At 42.2% G+C, this 24,173-nt stretch overlaps 1 protein-coding gene across 14 annotated transcripts in view; it reads left to right on the top strand.

Annotated features, from left to right (window-relative positions):
• Positions 1–24,173, top strand: part of SIK3 (SIK family kinase 3) — a 154,476-nt gene that overhangs the window by 78,043 nt on the left and 52,260 nt on the right. For 13 of the 14 annotated variants that reach the window (XM_073320975.2, XM_073320974.2, XM_073320972.2 and 10 more), the window contains 2 exons: positions 6,840–6,956; positions 11,275–11,338. In XM_073320975.2, coding sequence (XP_073177076.1) covers positions 6,840–6,956; positions 11,275–11,338 — 181 coding nt within the window. Of the gene's footprint in view, positions 1–2,210; positions 2,234–6,839; positions 6,957–11,274; positions 11,339–24,173 lie in introns of those variants that run through there. The other variant, XM_073320973.2, reaches the window with a different exon arrangement.

Here is a 24,173-nt window from a genome sequence, read left to right as displayed (position 1 = left end):
GATGTAACCAGTTAGATGATGTCAGAGAGGACAGCATAATAATTCAGTTATTCTTATTTGAGACACTGACCAAAATATACTGTCCATATCTGTCTTGCATTGCGCCATGAAATGTCCAGCAGCTTAACACAGCTGTGCTATATGGCTTTATCAGATTTCCCTAAAGCAGATATATAGCTTCTGAAATGTGACTTTAAAAAACATAAAGCTGCTCAGGAATACTCTACCTAGTCCCATGTACAGTGCTTTCCCTTTAAACCTCTGATAGCTCTCAGTGCTATCTTCAGTGCCACTATCTGAAGAAAGTCCCTCTTCGCCACCCCCTTTTTTTAAGCTTTACAAAAGCTTGTTCTTACTGGGAAAATCCTCTTAGTGAAAAGAATGTCATTGTGAGATCTTTGAATCCCATGTGACTCCTTTAGCTTTCCAGTCTGCCATTCAGCGCTGTCCTCTTAACCACATATTGTCGGCTTATCAAAAGTGTAACTAATGAAAATCTGCACTGCTCACATATTTGCTGCACAACATAAGTTACTCTTCTGAAGAATGCTGCAAGCCTAGAACATGACAGCAGCAATTTGTCACCTCATTAATCACAGCTTGTTAGTGCCCTGCAATTTTAGCAAGTGGAGAAAGGGGCCTAATTTTTTTCCATTTCACCCGTCCCTCAGCTCTAACTCCATTTCAGGCAGCCACTTCTAATCCTAGTCACCAGATTGCTTTGCCGGACATTGTCATTTCTAGCAGGAGTGACTTTTGAAACCAGAGCTGGAATTGTTTGTGTGTGTGTGGCGGACTTGCCATTCCATGTGACCCTGAGACCTGAGAATCTGCCAACAGCTTGCCCTGGGTTGTCTGCCATTTTTGCTGTAATAGACACCCTCAGTGACTCTAGGGCATTACTTCAGATTTTAAATTTTAAAATAGTGCGGTTGTGTAAAGTAAAGAATTCAGTACCTAGTTAAGAGACACCCTCCCCCATCCCACCTCGGCTTCCCAGCGATCCAGTGCTGTGATGTTTCTAGATAAAGCACTTACTCTTTTATTCTTTGAAATCCGTAACTTCAAAACTCCAGAGTCTATCAGATTGTCAGGAGTGACCCTTAATAGAACTATGTCCTGACTGCCAGGCTGCAATTCAGATCTCCAGGCTGTGCTTTGAGTCAGGAGGGGACTTACGAAACTTCATAAGAAAAGCAAACCTTTTTTGAGGTGTATGAACCTTTTGGTGAATTGGACAGGTTTGTTCAGTCTTGATCATTTCTCACTACGTTAACTTTCTCCCCACAACAGTCCCCATAGAGACTGAGGGGAGATGACCTCCTCCTGGGCTTGTCAGTGTGAAGGTAGCTGGCTGGCCCACTGGGCCATCTTAATTCTAGGGAATGGACAGATGGTATTGTACTGTCTACCCCATCCTCGTGAATTCTGAAACCACAGCACCAGGTGAGATCTTTAGAAAGGTGTGGTGGACGTTCAGACTTTGGGGACATGGAGGTATGGTGGGTGCAATTACTATGAAACTGAGTGGCTTTAACCAGTAATAGTTTTAAGCAGAAAACTGTAATCTGTATATTTTTTCTGAGGAACTTTAAAAATGTACACTTGAAATTTCTATTCCAGAAATACAGTAGAACCTCAGAGTTACCAACTGAGCAGTCAACACACACCTCGGTGGAACCGGAAGCACGCAATCTGGCAGCAGCAGAGACACCCTCCCCTCCCCCCAAGCAAATATAGTACAGTGCTGTGTTAAATGTAAATTACTAATAAATTAAAGGGAAAGTAGCATTTTTTCTTCTGCGTAGTAAAGGTTCAAAGTCAATGTTCAGTTGTAAACTTTTTGGAAGAACAACAAAAACGTTTTGTTCAGAGTCACAAACAACCTCTACTTCAAAGGTGCTCAGAACTCTGAGGTTCTACTGCATATGGAACAGTCAAGTAGTTTTCATAACAGATGGAAGAAAAGGTTTAGGGAACATCCAGGTGACTGGCTGAGTTAACGTTTTGCTAATTATTATTATGATTATGTTTACTATAAATTATAGCTCATTTGCTGAGCAGTGCTGATGTTCTTGCTGCTGTACAGGACACGCAGACATGTTCCTGCCTAGTGGACCTTAAAGTCGGACCCCTGTTCTCCTGGGGTATTTTGGATTCTCCTCTTCATCTGGCTGTTCTTTCTCTTTTGAAAAGTGCTTTTCCCATGATGGAGCAAGTGTTCAATTCCAAGGTAGCAAATGTCCTCCGTTAGGCATGTTCTTCAGTGTTTTAAGCCTTATGTTTACATGCCTGTTTACAGTTTGCTATGGTAACATTCAGTTCCACATGAAATATGAGTCTGTTGCATTCAAGGTGCAAATGCCAGAGTAAAGCCCTTAACTCATGTCGCCTGTAGTGGTGCATGGATGTGAAATTTCGTGCACACGAATCCCTGTAGCTGTTCAGCTAGCAGTTATTTATCCTGATTCAAGGATCCTAAGTCACTGTGGAACATACTCTCAGTATGTTTTTACACTTTCCCCCTGTTTCCCCCACATACATCTCATTCATTCCCCTTTCCAAAGCAGCCGCTGCCCCCAGGGCCTTTTTGCTTTTAAATCAGAGCTAGTAAGGGTGATACCACTGTTTGCTACCGAGTGTTGTGCATGCAATTATAGGGCTGTTGTGTAACGCTGAGACTTAAAAGCTCTGCCTCTTGTAGGTCGGGGACCAGGGTGAGCTTTCGCGAGCAACAAACAAAGTTGTTCTATCTTATGTAGCTGTGCTCATGGGACTCAGGAGCGTCTTACTGACGGAATGTAGATTTTGAAAGAGCCTGCAATCCATTTCCCCCCCTTCCTCTCTCCACAACTGATAGCAGCATTTGGTAGGAATATGCAGCTCATAATGTGATGGGTATCTTGTTCTCTGGCTTCCCAGATTACTTCCAAATAGTGAATGTGTTTCAGATCTTGTGCCAGTGCAGTTTTTGTCCATTGATATGGCACGGCCCAGTATGTGAAACACTTGCCCTCTAAGTGAATGTTGTAGTCTACTACAAACAAGCTGTTGTGTAGTTGGGATTTCCAGGTTCTCCTGTTCACGGTTTTTGATTATTTTTAATGTAGTTAGGTAAGTCACGTCTCCCCGAACAAGCACTTCTGTGTGGTTTTAACATTTTTGTAAAACATTGAAATGAAATCCAAAATGGGGCTTCTTGGTATCTTGCTACTCCCTGGTCTAACAGCCTCCCAGCAAAGGGGCAGGGAGGAATCCATTGCGCTTTCTGAAGCCCAGTCATCCCAGGAATGAGTTCCTGGCCAAAATGAGGAATCTGCAGAGAATGTTCAGTATTGCAAAAAAAAAAAAAAAAAAAAAAAAAAAGTGACATTTGGTCTGCTGTATGGCTGAGGTCTGGTTTTTAATCAAACCTCGGGAACATCCTTACAAAGGTGTTGCTATGTGTGTTTCCATGCCACTCTGACTTGGCGGCTGATGGTATCTACCCTTCCTTGACATTGGCTGTCTTTGTAAATAACACTATAGCAAATCAAAGAAATATCACCACAGATTATGTTGTACTGTGGTTCTTTTCTAGTGTGAAATGCCAGCTCTAAACAAGAAAATTTGTTGGTGGATCCCCAAATCATGGATTCGTTTTTGCTCATCTTCTGTTGGCACGCTGTAGCTGTCACTCTTGCATTGCCAAGTGTCCTGGTTATTTTTTTTAGTAGGGGCGGAGTTTTGGTTAGCATGGACCATGCATATTTTGTGTGTGGATGTGTGCTGCGGAGGGTTTTGACTCGCAGCATTGCTACAGATGCCTGCAGCATCTGTCTGTGGTATTCCTTTCTGTCTTTGAGAGCAGACTCCATTTTGCTCACCCTTTTACTCTGGCCTGGTTTGTGGATAGTGATGCGGTGAGAGCTAGCTTTTCTCTCTTCAGACTATAGCAGTGTGCAGCTGCTCAAACAGTTTGCAGAACAGACATCTGTCCTTATCCAGGTGCTTTCAATTAAACAATCTGTTTCCATGTATGATGGACACACATTGCTCTCATCCGATCAAAGCCCAGTCCCTTTACTGGCACTCTTTAAAAGAGCTTTTTAATTTTTCCAGTGTAGCTCAATATTTTAAAAATGTAGTTCAAAACTGGGAAAATGAAGTGTTACTTTTCATGAAGTGCCTGCCTATTTTAGTTCCCTGGCATATTTGTGTAGCCAGCACTATACCCTTGTTGGGTTTCCACAGGCAAATCCCTTGAGGGCTAGAGGGGAAGTGTTTCATGATGGGTGTGTTCTTTGGCTTCAGACAATAGACCTGACTCTTGTGTCTGATCTGAACCTTGAGCCTTGTGTGCTCTGTCTACATGTTACTACTGGATCAGATAAGTAGAAAGGAGTTCAAGGGAAGAAACACTACTTCTGTATACATAGACAAGCATGGGACTTTTTAGAAGACACTTTACTCTGGCATTCAAAAAATTAACTTTGTTTTCACCTAATGACTTTTTTTCATTGTTTAAAAATAGCTTAACTTTTTAATGAGCACCTATTAAAATGCCAGGCATGAGATTAAACAGATTTTCATCGCAAACTAAATGTTCTCCATCTAAGCAGAAAACATATCCATCTTTTAGAAGCTGATGGATCATTCACATTGTCTTTGATGCTAGTTTCATAACAATGAAGACCCAGTTTCTATGCAGTTGGGCAGCGTGATCAAACATATCACAGTGTCTAGGTCTAGAGCTGGCATGTGAGCTTAGATAGCTTCTGTGGAGTAAAGTGGATGCAGAGAGTGAAACTCAGGCTTCTGTAACAAGAAGATGGGGATTCAGACTAGTTTGAATGAGGCTAGGGAAGAGGGCAGCTTATGTGTCCATCTCCGACCAATATGCTTTGGATTGTGCAGGTGATGATATTTGTGGAGTTTCATCTTTTGGAATGTGATGCACTGTTACCTTAAATACCGGCACATATAGTTGGTGAGGCTTGCTGCAGAGGAGCAGTTTAACACCACTGCAAAGAAGTGATGGGGAAGCAGAGGAAAGGAGGCTGTCTGGGGTGGAAGCAAAGGCATTCTTTGTGATATGGAATTTTTAAAGATCAGCTGGATGGAGGTGTAATAAGGTTTGCTAAATTAGAAACGTTAAAAACTGTAGGTTGCACTTCATGAAAAAGTATCCTACCTGAACAATTAAGTGTCCAAACACTTAACTAACTGGCAACTGCCTACAGTGGGATTTTTACAAACCATCCTGTCCTTGCTGATGTTCACTACTCCACTTATTACATGTAGTAGGGTAATATTTTGTTATGCAAAAAAAAGCACAAAGTAAATTGCACTGCTGTCAGTTTCCTTCTGTGTGGGTTTCTGATGGATGCTTCAGTTGATCATGAATTAATAATCTTTTTGGGAAAACACTAAGATCAAGGAAGGCTTTTTTGTTATTGTCTGCTGAGGTTTTTTTAAATTAAATAAGCCTCCTATCTCCCACCCCCATTTTACATCCTTTCCCCATGGTTTCTGATGATGGGCATTGGAAGGTACCAGTGATTTTTCTCTGGCACGCTGAACTTCTTGGCTGTGCTTTACTGCAGGTGGAAAAGTTTTGCTGGCTTGACCCTGCCAGTCATCTGTTCTCAACTTTGCTTTGATCAAAGCTGGCAAAGTTTGCTGGTTCCTTACAGTTTTCTCACTGACTTCCTACCCCTTGAAGCCTCTCCCACTTCTATACTGAAGCGTTATTCATAAAAATGAATTAAAATAATCCTACTTCTTGGGAGTGTGAAGATTGAGCCTTCCCATCTGAATTATTATTCCCCGGCAAAATTTTATGTTAAAGTAGAGTTAAAGATAAGAGTAAAGATCAGTAGTTTAGGGTAAAATATATTGCAGGGATGTTGTAATGATCCCAAAACTAAGCATTATAAACAGGAAATTCACTATTAAGGGTCAACATAAAAGAAATCAAACATGCTAAGATAAGGAAATGCACAATTAGGGCACCCCAACAAACTTAACTTTGCCTTGTACTGACCCTGTGTCATAACTGTGTGATTAAGACATTGTCAGTGTTTGTGGTCCCAGATAAGATTAAACCAATTTTTATGGGTTCCTTAAATTATTTTCTTTCCCTCCCCCCCATTATAGTTCAGGGATTTGGTAATTATGTGCACCCCTGGTTCAAATCCAGTCCAGATCGGGGGTGACTGAGCATTGCTGGTGGGTGAAGTGTGTGTGTGTCTTGCACTGTCGCTGCCTGTGCGGTTCCTGTTCTGTTGACAAACAGGATTTCAGTGTTCAGGCTGAGTTGGGCACCTTTCGTCAGCACTTAACCAGGCAGCCTTGCTGCTTGTATGTTAATTAAGATGCGGTGTCGACAAGCTGAAAGTCATCTTTTGACTTGTAAACTGAACAAATGGCAGCTGGGAATTTCTGGGGACTCAATCCAGGATTCCAGGAAGCTGCTTTTCCAACTAGTTGCTGATGCTAGGGTGGGCATTCAGATACTATAGGAAGAGGGGAAAATATGAAACGTCAAGATCAGCATTGCACACTTCAGTGGCATATGTACTTTTTTCTCATTAACAATCAGAAAATTAAATACATCTCCTGCATGTTGATGGAGCATAGTCGGTACTAAAGTGGGAGAATTTTTCTGAGTCAGCTAGACAATTCTTAAACTGGGAGCTCTTTGGGACAGGGACCATATGTTTGTTCTGTGTTTGTGCCTAGCACCAAGGGGCACTGGTCCTTGATGAAGGCTCCTACACAGTATGGTGATACAAATAATTAAAATTAATTCTGAATAGTCACTAAGTGAGTGACCCATTTCTTTCTTTCTTTGCCAGGTTGCTATAAAGATCATTGACAAGACCCAGCTGGATGAAGAGAACCTCAAGAAGATTTTTAGAGAAGTTCAGATTATGAAGATGCTCTGCCACCCACATATCATCAGATTATATCAGGTATGAGCATTGTATAATGGGCTCTTCCCTCCCGGTGCGGGCTGTGCTGCGGGCTGTGCTACAGGCTGACCCTGTGCAGTAGTGTCACATATAGGGCGGTCTCTATACTTTCAATAGAGTAAAATGTGGAAAAAAAAATCTTTATTTTCAGGGTTAGAAAATACCTTGATTTTAACCCCCCCCCTCCCCCCCCCCCAGTCCCTGTGTTTCAGTAGCTCATCCTCTGTTTTACTGGAAGATCAAATGTCCTCTGAGGGCAGCTGGTTTCCGTTTGTTTATGGCTATTGTGCGCCTTTTAGTTTCCCAGTTTAGACCAGCTGTGTTGTCCTCAGTGGATGGTGATCAGGGACAGTAATGGTGGTAACATCACTTCTGTATTTTGTTGCAGTTTTTTCTCCAGCTTTTCTGACTTTCCTTACTTGGGGAAACAAAAGCACCAGGGAAAGGTCCCCGCTGCACGCAGTGTGGATGAGCGCCTCGGGTCTGTGCAATGGTGTGGGTTTGTACACACTGCTTTGGAGGTGCCACTCTCACTTAAGGGTCAAGTAGGACAGCAGAGGGGATCCAGTCCCTTTGTGGAGGCCAGAAGTGATGTGGCACCCAAGTGAAGTGAGTGGAGAACTAATTGGGGACTAAACCCTTGGTGAAACTTTAAATGTCTTGTAAATGGTCCTGGACCTCCTTGATCAGGCCGTTAGTGACATGTGGAAAAGAACTCCCTTCCCTGTATCCTGCCAATATTGCCTGTTGGTTGACAGGCTGAAGCGGAACTGCCTTTCACCTACAATCTGCTGAGCTGAAGATGCAGAAATAGAATCAACAAGTAGGATCCCTTTATTTCCTGCTTTAAAAACAGTGGATTAAATTGGAAAGCAGAGAGAGCTTCTGCATGAGCCAATGGACTGTACTGTCACATTTGCCTGTCTGCCATTCCTGAGGGCTGGATCATGAAGTGGGGAAAATGCTGTTGTCTTCTCAGGCTGGGCATGCGTTAAGGTTAGCCTAAGAAGGGACTGGCTTGCCAGAGATGCGTTAGAACCCAAAGTCTGCTGTGGTGTCTGTAGCTACTTGTCTCTGCTGGCTGGCAACACAGTTTGAACATTTGGGGTATCAGTTGCAATATTTAGGGGGCTTATTTCCCCTGTGATTTAATGGGGGGCTCTGAATGTTTGCCAAGAAGAGAGGACACCATGCGCATCGGTGGAGACTGCCCTCCCCTAGAAACAGCTGCTGTCTGGTGGAGGCAGAGCTGCTTCTAGTTCATGTCTCACTGCAGTCAGTGGCTATTTAGACTCAGAGGAACTAAAACTGAGAATCTTGGGTGAAAAAGGTTAATGACTTGGTATCTGGGCCAAAGAGCCAGGTGAGAGCTGCCTGTGACAGCCGTTGGGAGAATTGTGCAGGGTGACAATGCACAGGCAGTTTTGTCTCTGGAAGAGCTGGAGTCTAACACTTGTTTGAGTCAAAAGCTCTTGTCAACCTATTTTATGCAATAGAAAGCCCCAGGCAGAATACTCCAAGAGATGGCAACAATGTCTCCGCTCCGCCAGAGTGAGAACAGAGCATCCTCTGTGTGGTGTTTTTCAGCTGGCTGTTCTAAGGGGTGCTTTTTCCACAGAAGTTTTATTCTGATTTTTGAAATGGTGCATGGTTGTTATAAAACACCTGCTAAACCTGAAATCAAAGCCCTCTTGTCATTAAAGCCTTTCCTCCCCAGCCGTTCACTAAAGATCTGACTGGCACATTTCTTTAGGTTTGTAACACTCAAAGCCAATAAATGCAAGAGGAGAAGGTGTCTCCCTTATCTGAAAAAATGTAAGAGACCAGGTTTGCCTGGAAACAGGAAGATGTAAAAAACACCCATATGTTTCGTTTGCACACATGTGGAATAACTGTTAAGTGGTAACTGTAAACCACATCACATGACAATTGAGTAAAGTTGGATAGCACTTTCTGAATCTAAGGGCTTGTCTCTGCTACACTCATTTATTAGCTTTTCTGGGAAAAGAAACAAAACCTGCTGGTTAAAGAGCTGCAATTGTCCAGATTGGGCATCTTTTTTTTAATCTGAAGGCTGCATGTTTCAAGCCCAAAGTGCTTAGTGTCTCTCACACCATGAGAGGAACTGTCATCCCAAATGTGGCTGACTATTTAGACTTTGTGGAAAAGTTAAACCCAATCAAAATGTTTTTATGACTTTAAAAATCCTGCAGAAACATGGATGTTAAACCAAGCTCACCTGAAGGGTTTGCAGTCCAACTGTTTCAGCATTGAGAACTGGAAAATGAAACTGACTTCCTTAATTTTTGTTGTTCAAGTTTCAAGCAATGTGTAAAATTAATAGCATAATTGAGGCTTGGAAAATTTTCCAGAGACCAGCTTGCCCAAGGACTAGTCTTTGAAGCCATGGTGAAAAGGTGTGCTGCCCTGCCCATAAAAGCTACTGTTGCCAAAGCCAGGGCTTTGCAATTTACAATAGTAACAGATCAGTGTATTGCATATCATCATGTGTCGCCAGCCAACTTCCTGTTTAATAAACATTTGAAAGGTAGCTTTCTGTCTCTGGTCTTTCTTAGGCCAACTGTTCCAGTTGGGCGTCTCTCCATGCTTTCTTATCAATCCTAGGAGAAGGGGGTTCACAAGTACGACCATGACTTAGGAGTACAGGTCCATGGGAAGTCGATAGGATTTGTACTCCTAAATCAGTCAAATGCTTTTGAAAATCCCACCCTTGGATCTTGCTACAATGCTTTGAGTGTAATGCTCCCTCTTTCCCTTCACATCCTTATTTCCCTCTCCTTCCTTCCACTTCCCTGGAGATCTCCCTCTCTGTTTTGTGCAAATGCATTAATACTGAAATCCTCTTGGATTTCTGGGGAAGTGGAAGGAAGGAGAGGGAAATAAGAACAGAGAATTACTTTATAATTTTTTTAATGTATCCCCTCAATCGCTTGCCTTTACCGACATCCACCAGCTTACCCATGTGGACTCACCCACACATACGCACTCGTGGGCACACTTCAAAGCTTGCTGCTAGAAGATCCGTTCCCTCCCGTTAAACGAGTAGTGGCAACTGGGCTGCTTCACTTTCTGACCCTCGTCCTCCATTCTGAGCAAAAAAGCAGCTGCTCCAGCCACTTTTCTCCCTGGCTTTCCTTTCCCTGGCCTAAAATAGCAGTAGTGGCTCAAGGCTGCTTTGTCCTCTTCTTCTACACATCCCTCCTCTGAAAGGATCACTGCCCCTATGCCCATCTGCACCCAGGCTTGCCCCTTCCCTCATGAGAAGGAACATGGAGCTCCAGCCCCTCGGCTTTGTGTCCCTGCTCTGCCTACTCCGCGTTCAGGTAGGTGAGTGTTTTGAGCCCTGAGCATGAATAGCTAAAAGAACATTTAGATTGGAATCTTCTCTTAGTATTAATGCTCTTAGTGTCGATAGAGGTCAGGAAATTGGCCTGTTTAAAACACATTATTTTGGGCCATGCTCTTAATGAAACTGAAATCCCTTCCCTCACCTCGGCTTGTTTTGGCATAGTCTGGTATCACCAGGGCAGCTACCTCTGCCGGCTCCCATCGGCCGGGGTGATGTTACCATGGTAGGGCCAAAGAGAAACTTTCCGTGACCTGGCCATCTATTCTATGGCTACTAGAGCAAGTCAGCTTTCTAGTGGAACTATCTGACCTTTCCTGGGGACTAATTTTGGCATTTTAATTGACTTGCTGAAAACAGGAGAACCAGTCTTGATACTGTAACTGGCCTTCATTTGTTGGAGAGCTCCGTGTGCATCCAGAGCCCTGGAAGGCTTGTATAAAGATTGGCATTGTCTTTTCGCTTAAATGTGAAGGTTCCCTAGAGCAAAGCTCTTAAGCCAGTCACTTTTATGATGGATAGATCTTGAGTCATTTGAAAGTCACTTACTAATTCTGGAGGTAGTCCTTCCTTTAGAAAAAAGTATTCCTAGTTATTTGAGTGTTTCAGAGTGATGAATGATTAATACCTAAGGTGAACTTTTCAGTCTTGGCAGCCCAGAGATGTCTCTGAGGTTCTTGAAACAAGTGGAGACTAGCAACTGAATATTTTGTGGGTGGGATGCAGAAGGATTTAAGTAGTGTTTAAAATAGTCCCTTTAATAATCATTCTTATTTTTCCCCTCCCCACCCCTGCCATTGCTCTCTAAAGCATTGGAATCCACTTTTTTTTAATTTGCTGAAAGCAGTTTGTATCAAAGTTACAAGTAACAAAAGAAAATTCCAATTAGCTTCATTTCCTTTTGCACTGGGCAGTCTCTTTAGCTGTCACTTTGTATCCTTGTTTGTCCAGGTTATGGAGACGGAGAGGATGATTTATCTGGTGACCGAATATGCTAGCGGAGGGGAAATATTTGGTAAGTATGTTTATTGCATTCTTTAATCTGATATTATACTTGGTCAACTACAGTAAGCTGAAAATAGCTGCCTCCTATCTGTCCTTCAGCCCTGGAAACTTCCATTGACAAAGAAATAAAGAATAAAATCATTTAACTTGCAGGAAAAAAAAGCCATGCCATTTAAAAGGGCATCATCTCCATGTTTTCTCAGGGGGTGGGAGGGGTTCATTCTTATAGAGGCAGTTCCGTTTTTCTTCAGCTGCATGCTGACACTTGAGATTAAAGGTATTGCATAGTGGTTTCAGAACTGCCTTTTAAAGAGGTGCTAAAAACGTCACTTCCTGGCAAGCTGTCATGTGAGATTCTTGGCTGCAGCTGTGATTTTGGTGTTTGATGTTAGTGACGTCTAAGCTAACAGAAAAGGAGTACTTGTGCAGCTCTGCAGTCTTTTATACTTCAAATCATATGATTTCTGAGATTTCTCATATTTTTGTGACCCGTTAGCCTTGCAATCTAGAGCCTAGAAGCGTCCATTTTAAAACTCCGTTTTTTGCTAACAAAGTTCTAGTTGTTTTCTTGACTAGTGTTTGTCTGAAAACCATATTATATAACCGTCTTAAAATCACAAAATTGTTTTTTACAATGATGACTAATGAAACACCTGATGGTATTTTACTCACATGTCAAAGTTCTTTGCCCCAGATAACTGAGTCAGTATTTTGCAAGGTTGGTCTGTAGCAGTTTAGCTAGCATGAGTCTCAGAAAAAATCCTTGTTCAGTTTGGTCAGGAAAACAGGTCCAAAAATCACACTAATAACTTTGTTTAAACCCAGTTCTAGGTAACGTTGTTCTCATCTCGGTGTGGAGTGAAATCTAGAGACACGTCTGCTAAAGCCAAAGACTTCTCTTTATTTAGTCTTCACTGACTTGTTCCTGTTCAGTCAATACTGAGGTTATTCTATCTCCTTTAACGTCAACATTCATGTTTGCCATAAGATAAGAAAAGGCTCTGACTTTGCTGGAGGAGATGTTGCTGTGTAACAAAGGACAAAGCTCTTTATGAAGCAGGGATTCACCAATTCACAGCAAAGTCATTGTGGCAAAATTACAAACTTCATCTGAAAAGTTCAAGTCCTAGTTACGCCAGCATAAAAGCACCTCCTGGGGGCTGAAATCTGCTAAATGCTATACAATTCTTTCCCATTTTATCCTGAATGTTGTTCCTTTTACCTGGATCCCAGGAAAATGCTTTTATTTGAACTCCTGTCGTATGTGGAAGGGCTATAATGTGTGGTAAGCAATAGCTGCTGCCTGAACAGCTTCCTTGCTATTCTTGTACATGTCAGAGAGGGAAGGCAGATGTTTCAGCAGCAAGTAAAGCAATACTTGGCACTTCTATAGTACTTGTTATCCAAGGATCTCAAAGTCCTTGTGGGACTCTTGGGATGTAGGCAAGTATTACTTGCTGCCTACAGCCGAGGAAGCTGAGGCACAGAGATCTTGAATAAATCACTGTGTGGCCTTGGGATGTTGACTGAGACAGTACTCTGGTCTGTGCATTGTCCCCTGCTCTAACTGCTAATCTAGACAATACTACATCCTTTAGAGAAAGCAAACCAAAAATCTGTGGGTACGTAACCAGAGACTTGAACGATAAATAGCTGGTAACAGTTCTGGTAACCTAAAAAGCGCCTTTAAAAATAAATAAAATAAAAAGTCTAACATCGTGACATTTTCTAAATGTCTTTGTAATTAATAGCTAATGACTCAGTAATAATGGAAGAAACTACATCCATTACTTCTCCCATTATACTCCACTGCTCCTTTGATTCCTGCTTCTCCAAAGAAGGGGCAACTTAAGTAGGGAAGAAGTTATAACTGATAATCAACAAGTATAGATTGTCTGAAAACCTAACTTTGTCCGGCTGAGCCTTCTGTTATCTCTCCAATGCAGCAATTTTCAAATTGGGGGTGGGGGGCACAGCAAGCCTTCTAATTCATGATGGACAGGTGGCTGGGCCAAACTTGCGTGAGTGGCGTTGAGACTGAGTGACAGATTTGGGGTGTTTTTATAGTACCACTTGACTTACATTTTGATTTAGGCAACCTGCCTGGTCTCTGGTGTAGAAACACATTAGCAGCGCTAGGTGGCAGTATCCTTCTCACTATTATTAAGCGGCAAAGAGTCCTGTGGCACCTAGACTAACCTAACAGACGTATTGGATTCACCCACGAAAGCTTATGCTCCAACATGTCTGTTAGTCTATAAGGTGCCACAGGACACTTTGCCGCTTTTACAGATCCCGACTAACACGGCGACCCCTCTGATACCTGACTATTAAGGTGGGTGGCAGACTCCAAGTTTAAAAAAAAAAAAAAAAAAAAAACCCGCAAAAGTGGGGGCATGATTCAAAAAATGGTTGAGAACTCCTACTCGAAATATAAGTTGCCATTAATTAAGGAGTGTCGGATGCCCCATAATTCTGCAAACTTGTGAAGTTCAGCTTACTCTTTGTAGGAGGTGCTAATGACAGCACAGTATTGTGTGTGTTCTTCACACGCACACAGTGGGAGGCTTTGCTTTTCTGTGGATCACTGCAAAGAGGTAAAATATCTCTTTACTCCCTTCCTCCTGTTGAATTTGGCAGATATAATCCAAGTATTTCCCTTTTATCCAGAACTGTGTACGTACTAGCAAGCTCATATGCAGACTTGGAAGAATTCTGTTGGCTACAAAAATAGCCCTGTAAGTAAATAGAAAGTGAAAATCTAATTGTTTTCTAAAATATTTCATGCTGTAGTAAATTCAGATAATTAGAATTGCTAATTTACAATACATTGCCCCGTACTATATCCTCACTTGTGGCTGACAGCAGATGAATTCAGTAGTCAGTTATGTACTAGACGGTAAATGTCAATTTCTACCTCTATCTAGTAGGTTCTGGCAGTTTTCAAACTTCACACAAGGTCCATTAACTCCAACTTTATATCTAAGAGAGTGAATCCCAGCAAAGTTTCCTAAGTAGCCAGTGAGACATTTTGTTCTAACATGAGAAGCAATTTATTGTGTGTGGGGGGAGGGGCGGGGAACCAAACAGAAGCCCATGTGGAAAACAATCTTTCCTTGCAATCATTAGCATTTACAACTCTGAAGAGGATCTTGCGTCTTCATTTTGTCAAGAGAAATAGTCTGTGTACTGTGGGCTGCCTTCAAATCCCTTTATGCTCTGTGTTTTGAGAGCTGAGGCTGGAATTCTGAGGCTGGAAATCAGAAGGTGTAAAACAGAACTTTTTGTAGGCAAAATTTGCTTACCAGGTTTCCTTTCATTCAAGTATCTGCCGTTTTTGGAGTCATGAACATCTTTGGAGGAGTCTTCCTTCTCACAACAGCTATAGTGATAACTCCCTGCTATTCATTTACAGTGAAGCTACTGTAAAAAGACTAAGATGTTTTTGGAGAAGGGGAAAGGTTTCACTTATTCAGTGTTTAAAGTGACTTTTAATTTCCGTTGGTAATCCAGCCAAAATATGTGGGTAAGCAGGCTCGGAATAGGCTGCATGCTTGCAGTCCTAACATGATCTCAAGAGCTACGCTTCCTTCCTGCAGCCGTATGAGTAGAATATTTTTCCATGCACATAACATGGCAAAAATCACAGCAGGGTACATTGGTGGAACAGCCTCATCAAGAATCACATCTACTGTTGTGCAACACCAAGGAGACCCCCTCTGTGCTAAATGTCCATGTTGTGAGATTTTTGATCGCTTGTTTGATGCTTTCTGAGTATCTGTGGCCATACAAGCTAGGTTTTAAAGTGAAACCATTGCACTGAACCCCCAAATAAGGGGGCATAATGTTCTGTATTCAGAAAATTTCAAGAAAGAGAAATCTTGCTCTATATAAGGATCATTTCTGTTGCATAATGTCTGAGGTATTGCATAATACATGTCTGCATACTGGAGGTTTTTCTGTATGTAAAGTGACTTGAAGTGATTTTTGAAGTCTTTATATAGATTTTGAGACGTTTTCCAAAATGTAACATTTTACACAAAGTGAGCATAGGATGCAATTCTTGAACTGGAAAAGGGGTAATAAGTTCTGTAAATGGGTATGGCTCGAAAGGGCGTCAGTATTCAAGAATGTCAAAATTCAAAGCTTAGCTTTTTTTTGTCCTTTATTAGCTCTTCTGAACTATAGTCCTGGCTAGCCCCAGCCAGAGCTGCTGTACTTGTTGACTTGAGCTTTCATTAGACAGGCTCAGTCTGTTCTGAGAAGCCCTCCAAATGGCCCACATGTAAACGAGGTCTTTAATTCAGCTGAGATTGATGTGATCATTCATTTCAAAATGAAACCAGCCAGGCACAACAGTGAGTGGGAATGATGGAGAGCTGCTTGTGGTTTGTTGTAGGGTCAAAGCACTGCAAAGCACATCATTGTGTTTTGTGCCCCGTACACGTTTCGTATGCACATAAGGTGGCAGTTTGACAGTGTGAACAAATACATGTATCTCTTAAAGGTAGGTCACGGTTTTGTTCCACCAGTCTTGACAGCATTCCTTTACCTGAGAGGTCAAACAGATAATAGGCTAAACACATGTTTCAGTTATTTACTCGTTAATATTAACCAAAAGAAATACTCTGCAACCCTCAATTACAAAAATGAAGTTAAGAGATTAGCTTAAAATAACTCACAAGATTCTTTTCTTCAAATATTTACTATTAATAATACCTAGCTCTTACATGGGGCTTGCCATCAGCAGATCTCCACAGCAATTTCTAAAGCTGGTGAAATATCATTATCCCCACTCTACAAACAGAGAAACTGAGGCACACAGAGAGAAGTGACTTTCCCAGGTTCTGAGCATGTCATCAGCAGAACCAGGGCTAAAACCCAACCCCCCAGGTCTTGTGCCCTTATCCATGGTCATCTTATTTGTTGACGTAAGATAGGTGGATAATATGGCGGAATACTTTGGAACTGTCTGACTTTTCCAGTTACAAGCTTGTGTTCTGATTAATAGGATTTATCTCAGTGACTGATATTTACTCTGTTTTTCTATGAAAAACATTTTTGCAACTGATTTGTTTTCCTAAAAGGTTTTTTTTATCCAGTTTATTACACTCCTTCAGAGTGCTCACATGGCTGGAATTAGCTACATCTATCTGAGGATGTTTTGTTTCTAATTGGTCATTATGACAAATTGAATACTGTGTGTTGAGAAATCATATAGGAAATGAAGGAGACTTGAAAAAATATGGAATTAGTGGAAAAAAATGGAAACTCTAGGGCAGTGATTGAAGGAGAATGGGTTATTGTCTAATAAGCACTGGAATGCAGAGATGCCTTGGCTAAGGGAAGGATGCTCATTTAGCCTGGGAGAGAGCGCACAATGGATAAGGGACTGATAACCACGGGGGGGAGAGCTGCTGTGTATGGGGAGGGCGGTAATGTGTGAGCTACAGTTCTCCTGGGTGAACCACTGACTGTTCAGAGCCTGTCTGCCCGTCAACCCATCCAGAGGTAGCTGCTGAGTGATGCAAGCTGCTTCCTCCATGGAATGAGCCTGCAGTTGGCACACAGAACAGCAACCCAGGCCGTCCCAGAAGGGTTCTGAGCATCATCAGTAAGCTCACACGTGCTAGTGAATGCCTCACTGGTACTGGAGGCTGTTGGGCCAAATGTGCAAAGGGAGCAGCACAAGTTGGCTGCTCAGAAGCAGCCTCAAATTGTTTCTCTCTTTTTAGAAAAGGGAGCCAGCTGCTCTGGGTGGGTTCAAGGTCTGCCTGGAGAACTTCAAGGGTTTCTGGGCAGTGGAACTGGGGTGAACTTGAGCCCAGGGCTGTTTTTTGGGGAAAAAAAGAAATCCATGGCAGAGAGGAGGTGGCAGAGTGCCTTCCTGTTCCCTACCCCAGCACAGCTCCAAACAGGCAGCACACTAGTGGAAACAGCTGGATGAAGGCTGCCTAGAGTTGGGGGAGAGGCCAGTAGCCAGTGAGTCAGTAACTGGCATCAGAAAAGAAGGGGTGCAGGAAGTGGGGAGCCAGAGGATAGGGACAGTGGGGCTGAATTGGGTCACTGGGATGCCAGGAACAGAGCTGAAAGGGAGAAAGTCCAGTTCAGAAGGGACAGGAAAGACAGATAGTAGAAATAGTAGGGACAGTACCCAGAAGGAGAGAAGACAGTGCTATTCGGGGAAAAGAGGAACACAGAAAGGAAGAACAGTGCAGTTAAATGAGAAGGAAAATTACTTAGAGACTCTTCAGTTAACTAAGAAATTTTTAGAAAAACAGAAAACGGAGAGAAAGATAAAGCAAGAATGAAATATGAAGGATATAAGCTATAATAAAAGATAAACTGTAATGAAAGAGAAACGGACAAGAAATAAGGAGGAAGTGTGCTGTAGCAGAAGTAAGAAAACAGTAAGGATTGTAAAACACAATGCCCAGATGGTATCGTAAGGCATACAAGGTGAAGCGACAGGAATACAGAAATTTGTCGGGAGGTGGGGGGTGGACTATGAGACAGAAAGGCGTGAAGGATAAATGTTGAGTCAAGAAGCCAACATGTTGGATCAAAGCATGCATGTCTTTATTTAAGCTGGAACTCACAACAGTAAATAAAAATTGCACCAGACAATTGCTCAAGCTATAACTAAACAACCTAAGAATTTGTCCTCCAAACTCTGGGCTTACAGAGGCTGAAAACTGAGAAACTGAATAGGGAGCATATAACTCGGCGGTTTATGTTCTAATGCATTGTATCTTCTCATTCAAAATTCTGTTATTTCATAAATATAAATTTGTACCGACAAAGTGAGTTGAATTAAGATGACAGTATATAAAGCTCTGGCTGGGATGATTTAGTTGGGGATTGGTTCTGCTTTGAACAGGGGGTTGGACTAGATGACCTCCTGAGGTCCCTTCCAACCCTGATATCCTATGATACAGGAGATAACAGTAATAATTTACAGTAGTTTACGATAAACCTAAATAGTAGCTCCTGCTAAAACAACTAACTCTGATTTACTGGTGACTATTCCCCACTTTGTTGATTTGTACTGTACCCCAGTGGATTTCAAATAAAACATAATTTGGCATCTAGATTGCCTCTGCTTCTCTTTTTTGTTCTGATTCAGAATGCCCCTCATTATACTCCTCTAGAATTATTCAATCTGCTTTGTAAAATCCCATTGAGGGGCACCGTAACCAGTGACAAGAAAAGGAGTACTTGTGGCACCTTAGAGACTAACCAATTTATTTGAGCATGAGCTTTCGTGAGCTACAGCTCACTTCATCAGATGCATGCCGTGGAAACTGCAGCAGACTTTATATATACACAGAGAATATGAAAAAATACCTCCTCCCACCCCATTGTCCAGCTGGTAATAGCTTTAACAAGCACTGCTTGACAATATAATTTTATACGTTAATATACTTCACTTAAAGCATGTTCCGCTGTGCAGAAAACCTAACTTGGTTCGCCTCTTTAGTGCCGATAATCCAAGATGCTCATTCCTGCAGTTAGGCTAAAAATGTCATCAAAGCATTTTCTTGCATATTGACTGAAAGTCAGTGGAATGTCCTGGGAAATGGAAGGAACTTAAATACACCTGAGTTAGCAGCTCTTGTAGTACAATCAAGAGGGTGTTTCTTGTATCAGCCACAAACGCAGAATGTCTTGAGCGTGCTGGCTATGAAAATGGCTGGAAGGGGACTGGGTTTTCTGCAGAGAGTGGAATGCCCTCAAAAGCGAAAGGGCAGGAAAGGGAGCCTGTCTTTACTCAAGGTAACCAAGGTGCTGAAGGAGCTCCCAGAAGAAGGGAGCTATTGAGGCATGGCTTACGTAGCTGCGCCTGGCACATTGCCCAAAGGCTCACAGTTCTGAAGGAATCCCTGTGCTTGAGTGCTGATAGACCTGCAGTTCATGAGGGAGAACGTGGCTTTTAGAACTACCGGATTCCTGTGTTGCATGGAGTCTCAGACACAAACTATCTAAACTGGCTCAGTTAAAAACATTCCTAGCCTTTTCTCTAGAAATGCAACAAGAGGTCCGTGAGAGCGAGTGCAAGTTGGAAGGGCAGGGCATTCATGTTTCAGAACATTAGTAGAGATGTTCATGTGTTTAAATGCATACTATCCACTTTGGTTTGAAAGGGTGAGTTAAAGAGTCTCAGATCCCACCTGTTCCTGAGTCTCCCTGCCAGTGGCTGTGATGTTTGAAATCACTTCAGAAAGATTCTCTCTGACTAACCACAAAACAGGAAATGGACTGGCTATGCAGGGGAAAGGATGAAACTGACTACTCAAAGTGCTGTTAAATGCATAGAGTAAGCAAACTGGGGCGGCGGGGGAGGAAGTGGAGAGGGAGAGTATTCCCACCCCTAATCTTAATTGAAAGGCTTTTTAGCGGATGTAACAGTAATACGTGCCACACTGGTGGAGTCCGTGTAGTGGTGTTTTGTACTTTTAAGGGAAAACTGTCTGAGGCAGCATGCTCAGTGGTCAGGATACTGGATTGGGAGTGAGGAGGCTTGTGGCCTTGGAACCAAACTGCTGTGTGACCTTGTGTGAGTCACTTGACCTCTGTGTCTCTGTCTCTGCTCTTGTCCTGGGTCTATCTGGTCTGTTGAGATTGTGGGCTCTTTGGGGCAGAGACTGTCTCTCACTATGTATACAACATCTAGCACAAGTGAACCCTGAGCTTTCGGTGCTACCATTATACAAATCAAGATGACACTCCTGATGTGCCAGTCACTGAAAGGGGGTTGGCTAGAAGGTCAGGCTCTAAGACCTTTTTATCACAGGGTCTCCAGGTATCCTGCACACTTTATTAAAGTGTCACATGTCCTCTGTGTGATAGATGACCCAGGAATGGAATTTGCTGAGTACCAATGCTGTGCCTTATGCGTTTTCCCTTGGGGCCTGATCCTGTCTCTGTTTGTCAGCAGCAGCAGGATTGGTCTCTTGATATTAGAGCTCTGAAGGGCAGATCCTTTTAGAGAAGAACCTGAAGTGGAGTGTCACATGGCTTTGTGGTCAGAAGACCGCACTTGAGGATAACATTGAATGCTTGGAACTCAGCAGCAAGAGCCTCTGCTTCTGGACTTGATGCACTTGGGAGTAAGGTGGCTGGGCCCCCAGTTCAAGGTTCAGGCATCTGTGACCTGCCTTGTCCAAGAGATGTTCTGCAGACTAAGCTGGCAGTGGTTAATCTCAGAATACAGTTGCCTTCAGTGGTATGTGAAGTATTCTGTAGCTTCATTGTTTTTATTCTTCTAGAGCCTGTGCAGCATGTCTGCAAATGCAGTGCCTATGTGCAAAGCTCAGGGATGGGCCTCCACTCTGGCTTTCTTAGTGGAAGTGAAATTTCACATCTAAGTCTAAAGGAATTTGTGCAGTCTAATGAAGCGGTACGTGCTGAAAGAGGAGACAGTGCTATGTGTGCCGACAGGTCTGGGGGAGTTTCATCTGAGAATCAAACTCTGAAGTGTTCATTAAACCAAAATGTGTGAGTAAATCTGAATGTTTGGGTAGAGTTCTGAGAAATGATGCCTAAGCAAGCTGAAAAACAAACCGTAAAGATGGCAGTTGTCCATAGCAGAAGCTGACCTGATCGTGGGGTGATAGGAGACTGCCTCTTGTGCAATCCCAAACTCCATCCCAAAATCTGTGTTAATAAACAAACTATGGTCTGAAATTACAAGTCCTGTCATCCCTCCAGTCTGTTTATAAGTGGTATTACCTGGTTGATATAGTTAAGATTGATTAAATTTCTTAGAACCTGATTAGAAGAGCTGAAATCTGTACAAACAGAAGTCCTGAAATGGCAATTGCTTTCTAGGTTGTGAAATGTGGTTTTAACAATGACCAAAATACAGTTTCTGTTCTTGCATGTTTTCATCCTCATTGGTATTTGAATCTGGATAGAGCATAATATGTTCATGGGAACCTTCCAAAAATGCTTGAGAACCCTTTTAAAATTCTCTTGTGGATTTTCAGTGTTGAGAGACCAGAATCTGGAGTTTTGCATTATCAGGTGTGTTTACTACATTTGCAAATGATGTTCCCAATCCTGCAAAGACTGAAGCACATGAGTGATTTGATTTGCTTGGGACATGATCCATAGCCTGTTGAAAACTATGGGAGTGTTTACATTGAACCAGGCTCCATTTGTCAATGTGACAACTCACATGAGTAAAGAATCTACTGTAAAGCATAGTGCTTAATGGGATCTGTGGGACTACATGTGGTAATAGGCACTGCACTTGGTAGGAAATGTTTGAAGGGTCACATCGTAATAGGGGACACTGCAGATGTGCTTACTACATACATGGCTGTAGGAATAAATTAAACTTAAATAGCAATTTTTTGGGGGGGAATTAATCCAACTCTATCCAACTGCCTTAGAAATCAGCCCCAAAAGAAATTAATTACTCTTCATCAGAAGCAAGTAGAAGTGCTTTGATGTATCTTTGTAATTAGTATTTATTGTAAGACAATTATGTCTCTGGTATTTTAATTAATGGGTGGTTTGGCAAAGCAGCCACCTGATGGGAAACCTTCAGAAGTGGTTTGTATTTATTCTCTAGAACGGACTTCTCTTTCAAGCTCTCCGATTTAATGCAGTTTATGAAGTAAAATATATTGAAGCAATCAGGCCTTGGGCGTGGGGCCTTTTGAGGTCAAATCAGCAGCTCACTTAAAATAAATGGCCTCTCGAAATGCGGGAGGATGTGATGTTGAGTCTTCATTTGTTACATTTCTTTGCATTGTACATTCATAAAGCATCATTACAAGAGGTCAGTGATTTCTGTCTTCTTTCAAAGACTGTGTGATTCTGGCACCCTGCTTCATGGGGGTGGGGGATTGGAGAGCATTCCGGTAGCCTATCACACTCTTTCTGAACTCCTTCTCAAGGCTTCTAGGTGTTAACAGTTATATGTTCTCTCAAGTATATAGAGACAGGAGTAAGAAGAAAAAGTACTCATGGGTTTTGTTTGGTGCTTGGTTAATCTGTTCCATAACTTGATTTTTAGCCCCACTATGGCCTAAAGTGCTATGTAGCTAACCTGGACGATATGAAAGATAATGGGCATGTCCTTAACTTTCTTATTGTTTTGAACCAAGAAAGTTACAACTTTAAAGTTGAAGTCCAGCTAGTGAATGAATGCTCCAAATGTTTCAGAATTTGAGGTAGTAGCTTGTTTTCAGTAGGTGCGATGAACTGTATGCCCACTTACTGTTAATTTACGGTAACTTTTTCATATCTCAAGCAGTAGCTATCTGCCAGCTTTTTAAATCTGAAACACATGAAATAGATGCATTATTGTGTAGTTGTTCCTAATGCATGCTATTGTAGATAGAGAATGGGCCCAAGTTAGGATAATGGTATAGGGTTGTGTGTGGAGTTGCTCTTCCCATTTGTAAGGGAAACATGACAACTTGTAAATATTGGGATATTTGGTTAGTGTGCCTTAAACCAGGATTCCTCATGCTTTTTCATAGCGTGGTCCCCTTGTGGGAAACTCCTCCTACCCCATTTGCAAATCATGCAACACCTAGGGCCATTCCTCACAGAGCAAAGGGATATTAGGAAACTGCTTCGTTATTTCTAATGCTTCTGATGGAGGCTCTGGCGCTTGTTTCCTCTCTGTCTCCTCAATTACCTAGATGAGCATGGAATGCCTGTAGTAAAAGATAGAAGCAAGGAGGTGGAGCCAGCATAGTATAACCTGCCAGGTGTTCAGACTGTCCCCAGGTGCTCTGTGGACACTGAATGATCCATGGGTCACAGACTGAGAACTGCTGCTGTAATAAAATAGGAGAGGTAGATTTTGAATACTGCTTTGCTTGGCGCAGCCTCAGGGAAATCTCTCTTAGGTTCTTGAGAGATGCTTGCCCTTGACAGACTCAATTACCTACAATAATCTAGCTGCTTTCTCCATCTCATTGTCCACCTTTCCTGCCCATGTGCACGCTTGTAGAGAAGCATCAGAGTACTTGGCTAGGCCTGTGGATTTGGGTTTGTATTTCTGCCAGTTGAAATTCTCTCTCCAAAACTGAGAACCAAGTAGTTTGACACAATTGCTCTTGGGATAAATCCTGTCTTTTTAAAGCTCTGGCCTTGTAAAGGTATTTAAATGTAAAGTGTACTGATTTAGCTTGCAGTTATGCCGCTTCCCATTCTGATCTTATCAGCAAAGTAGGGTCCAGTTGGGTCAGTACTTGGACAGGACGTTTTCAACAACAAGGCTGGCTTCAGCAGATGTTACATTGAAATGAAATTATTTTTTAAAACAAATTAAGGTAATGTTCCAACAAAATGTCTAAGTACCCAGACTTTCTCCAGGAGCAGTATTTACCTGACTTTTGCAGTAATGAATTAGATATGCAGAAAGTCTTACTCCATGACACTTGTGCAGATATATAAAAAACATGAATGTCACTTATTAAAACAGCAAACACCTAGACATTTGAGCAAGCATTTAAAGTACAGGGTGGCAAATTCCTGGATACACATTTTAAAATGTCCCTCACTTCATTTTTGCAACACTTCCTGAAATACATCTGGGCATACATTAGGGAGTTGTATTTCTATTCTTCCTCTGTGTTGTAGGGTTTAGTCACTAGAATCCTGTTGATAAAATATGAACCTTTATATTGTAAGAAAATGGATCTGATCTAGTCTGGCAATTCCTAAGGTCCATGCAGTTTAGGATCCTGTTTCTGATGCTGGCCAGCACCAAATGGTTCTGTAGGGAAATGTCTGCCAGTCTACCCCCCACACACGTTAAATGGTATCTTGGTCTCTAATAGAGATTGGATTGAGCCTTGTACAGGAGGTTTAATACTTCC

The sequence above is a fragment of the Lepidochelys kempii genome, chromosome 22, assembly GCF_965140285.1.
Source record: "Lepidochelys kempii isolate rLepKem1 chromosome 22, rLepKem1.hap1, whole genome shotgun sequence".
Taxonomy (NCBI): Eukaryota; Metazoa; Chordata; order Testudines; family Cheloniidae; genus Lepidochelys; species Lepidochelys kempii.
Note: the sequence above shows the minus strand (reverse complement) of the source record. Positions and strands in the feature narration are given on the sequence as shown.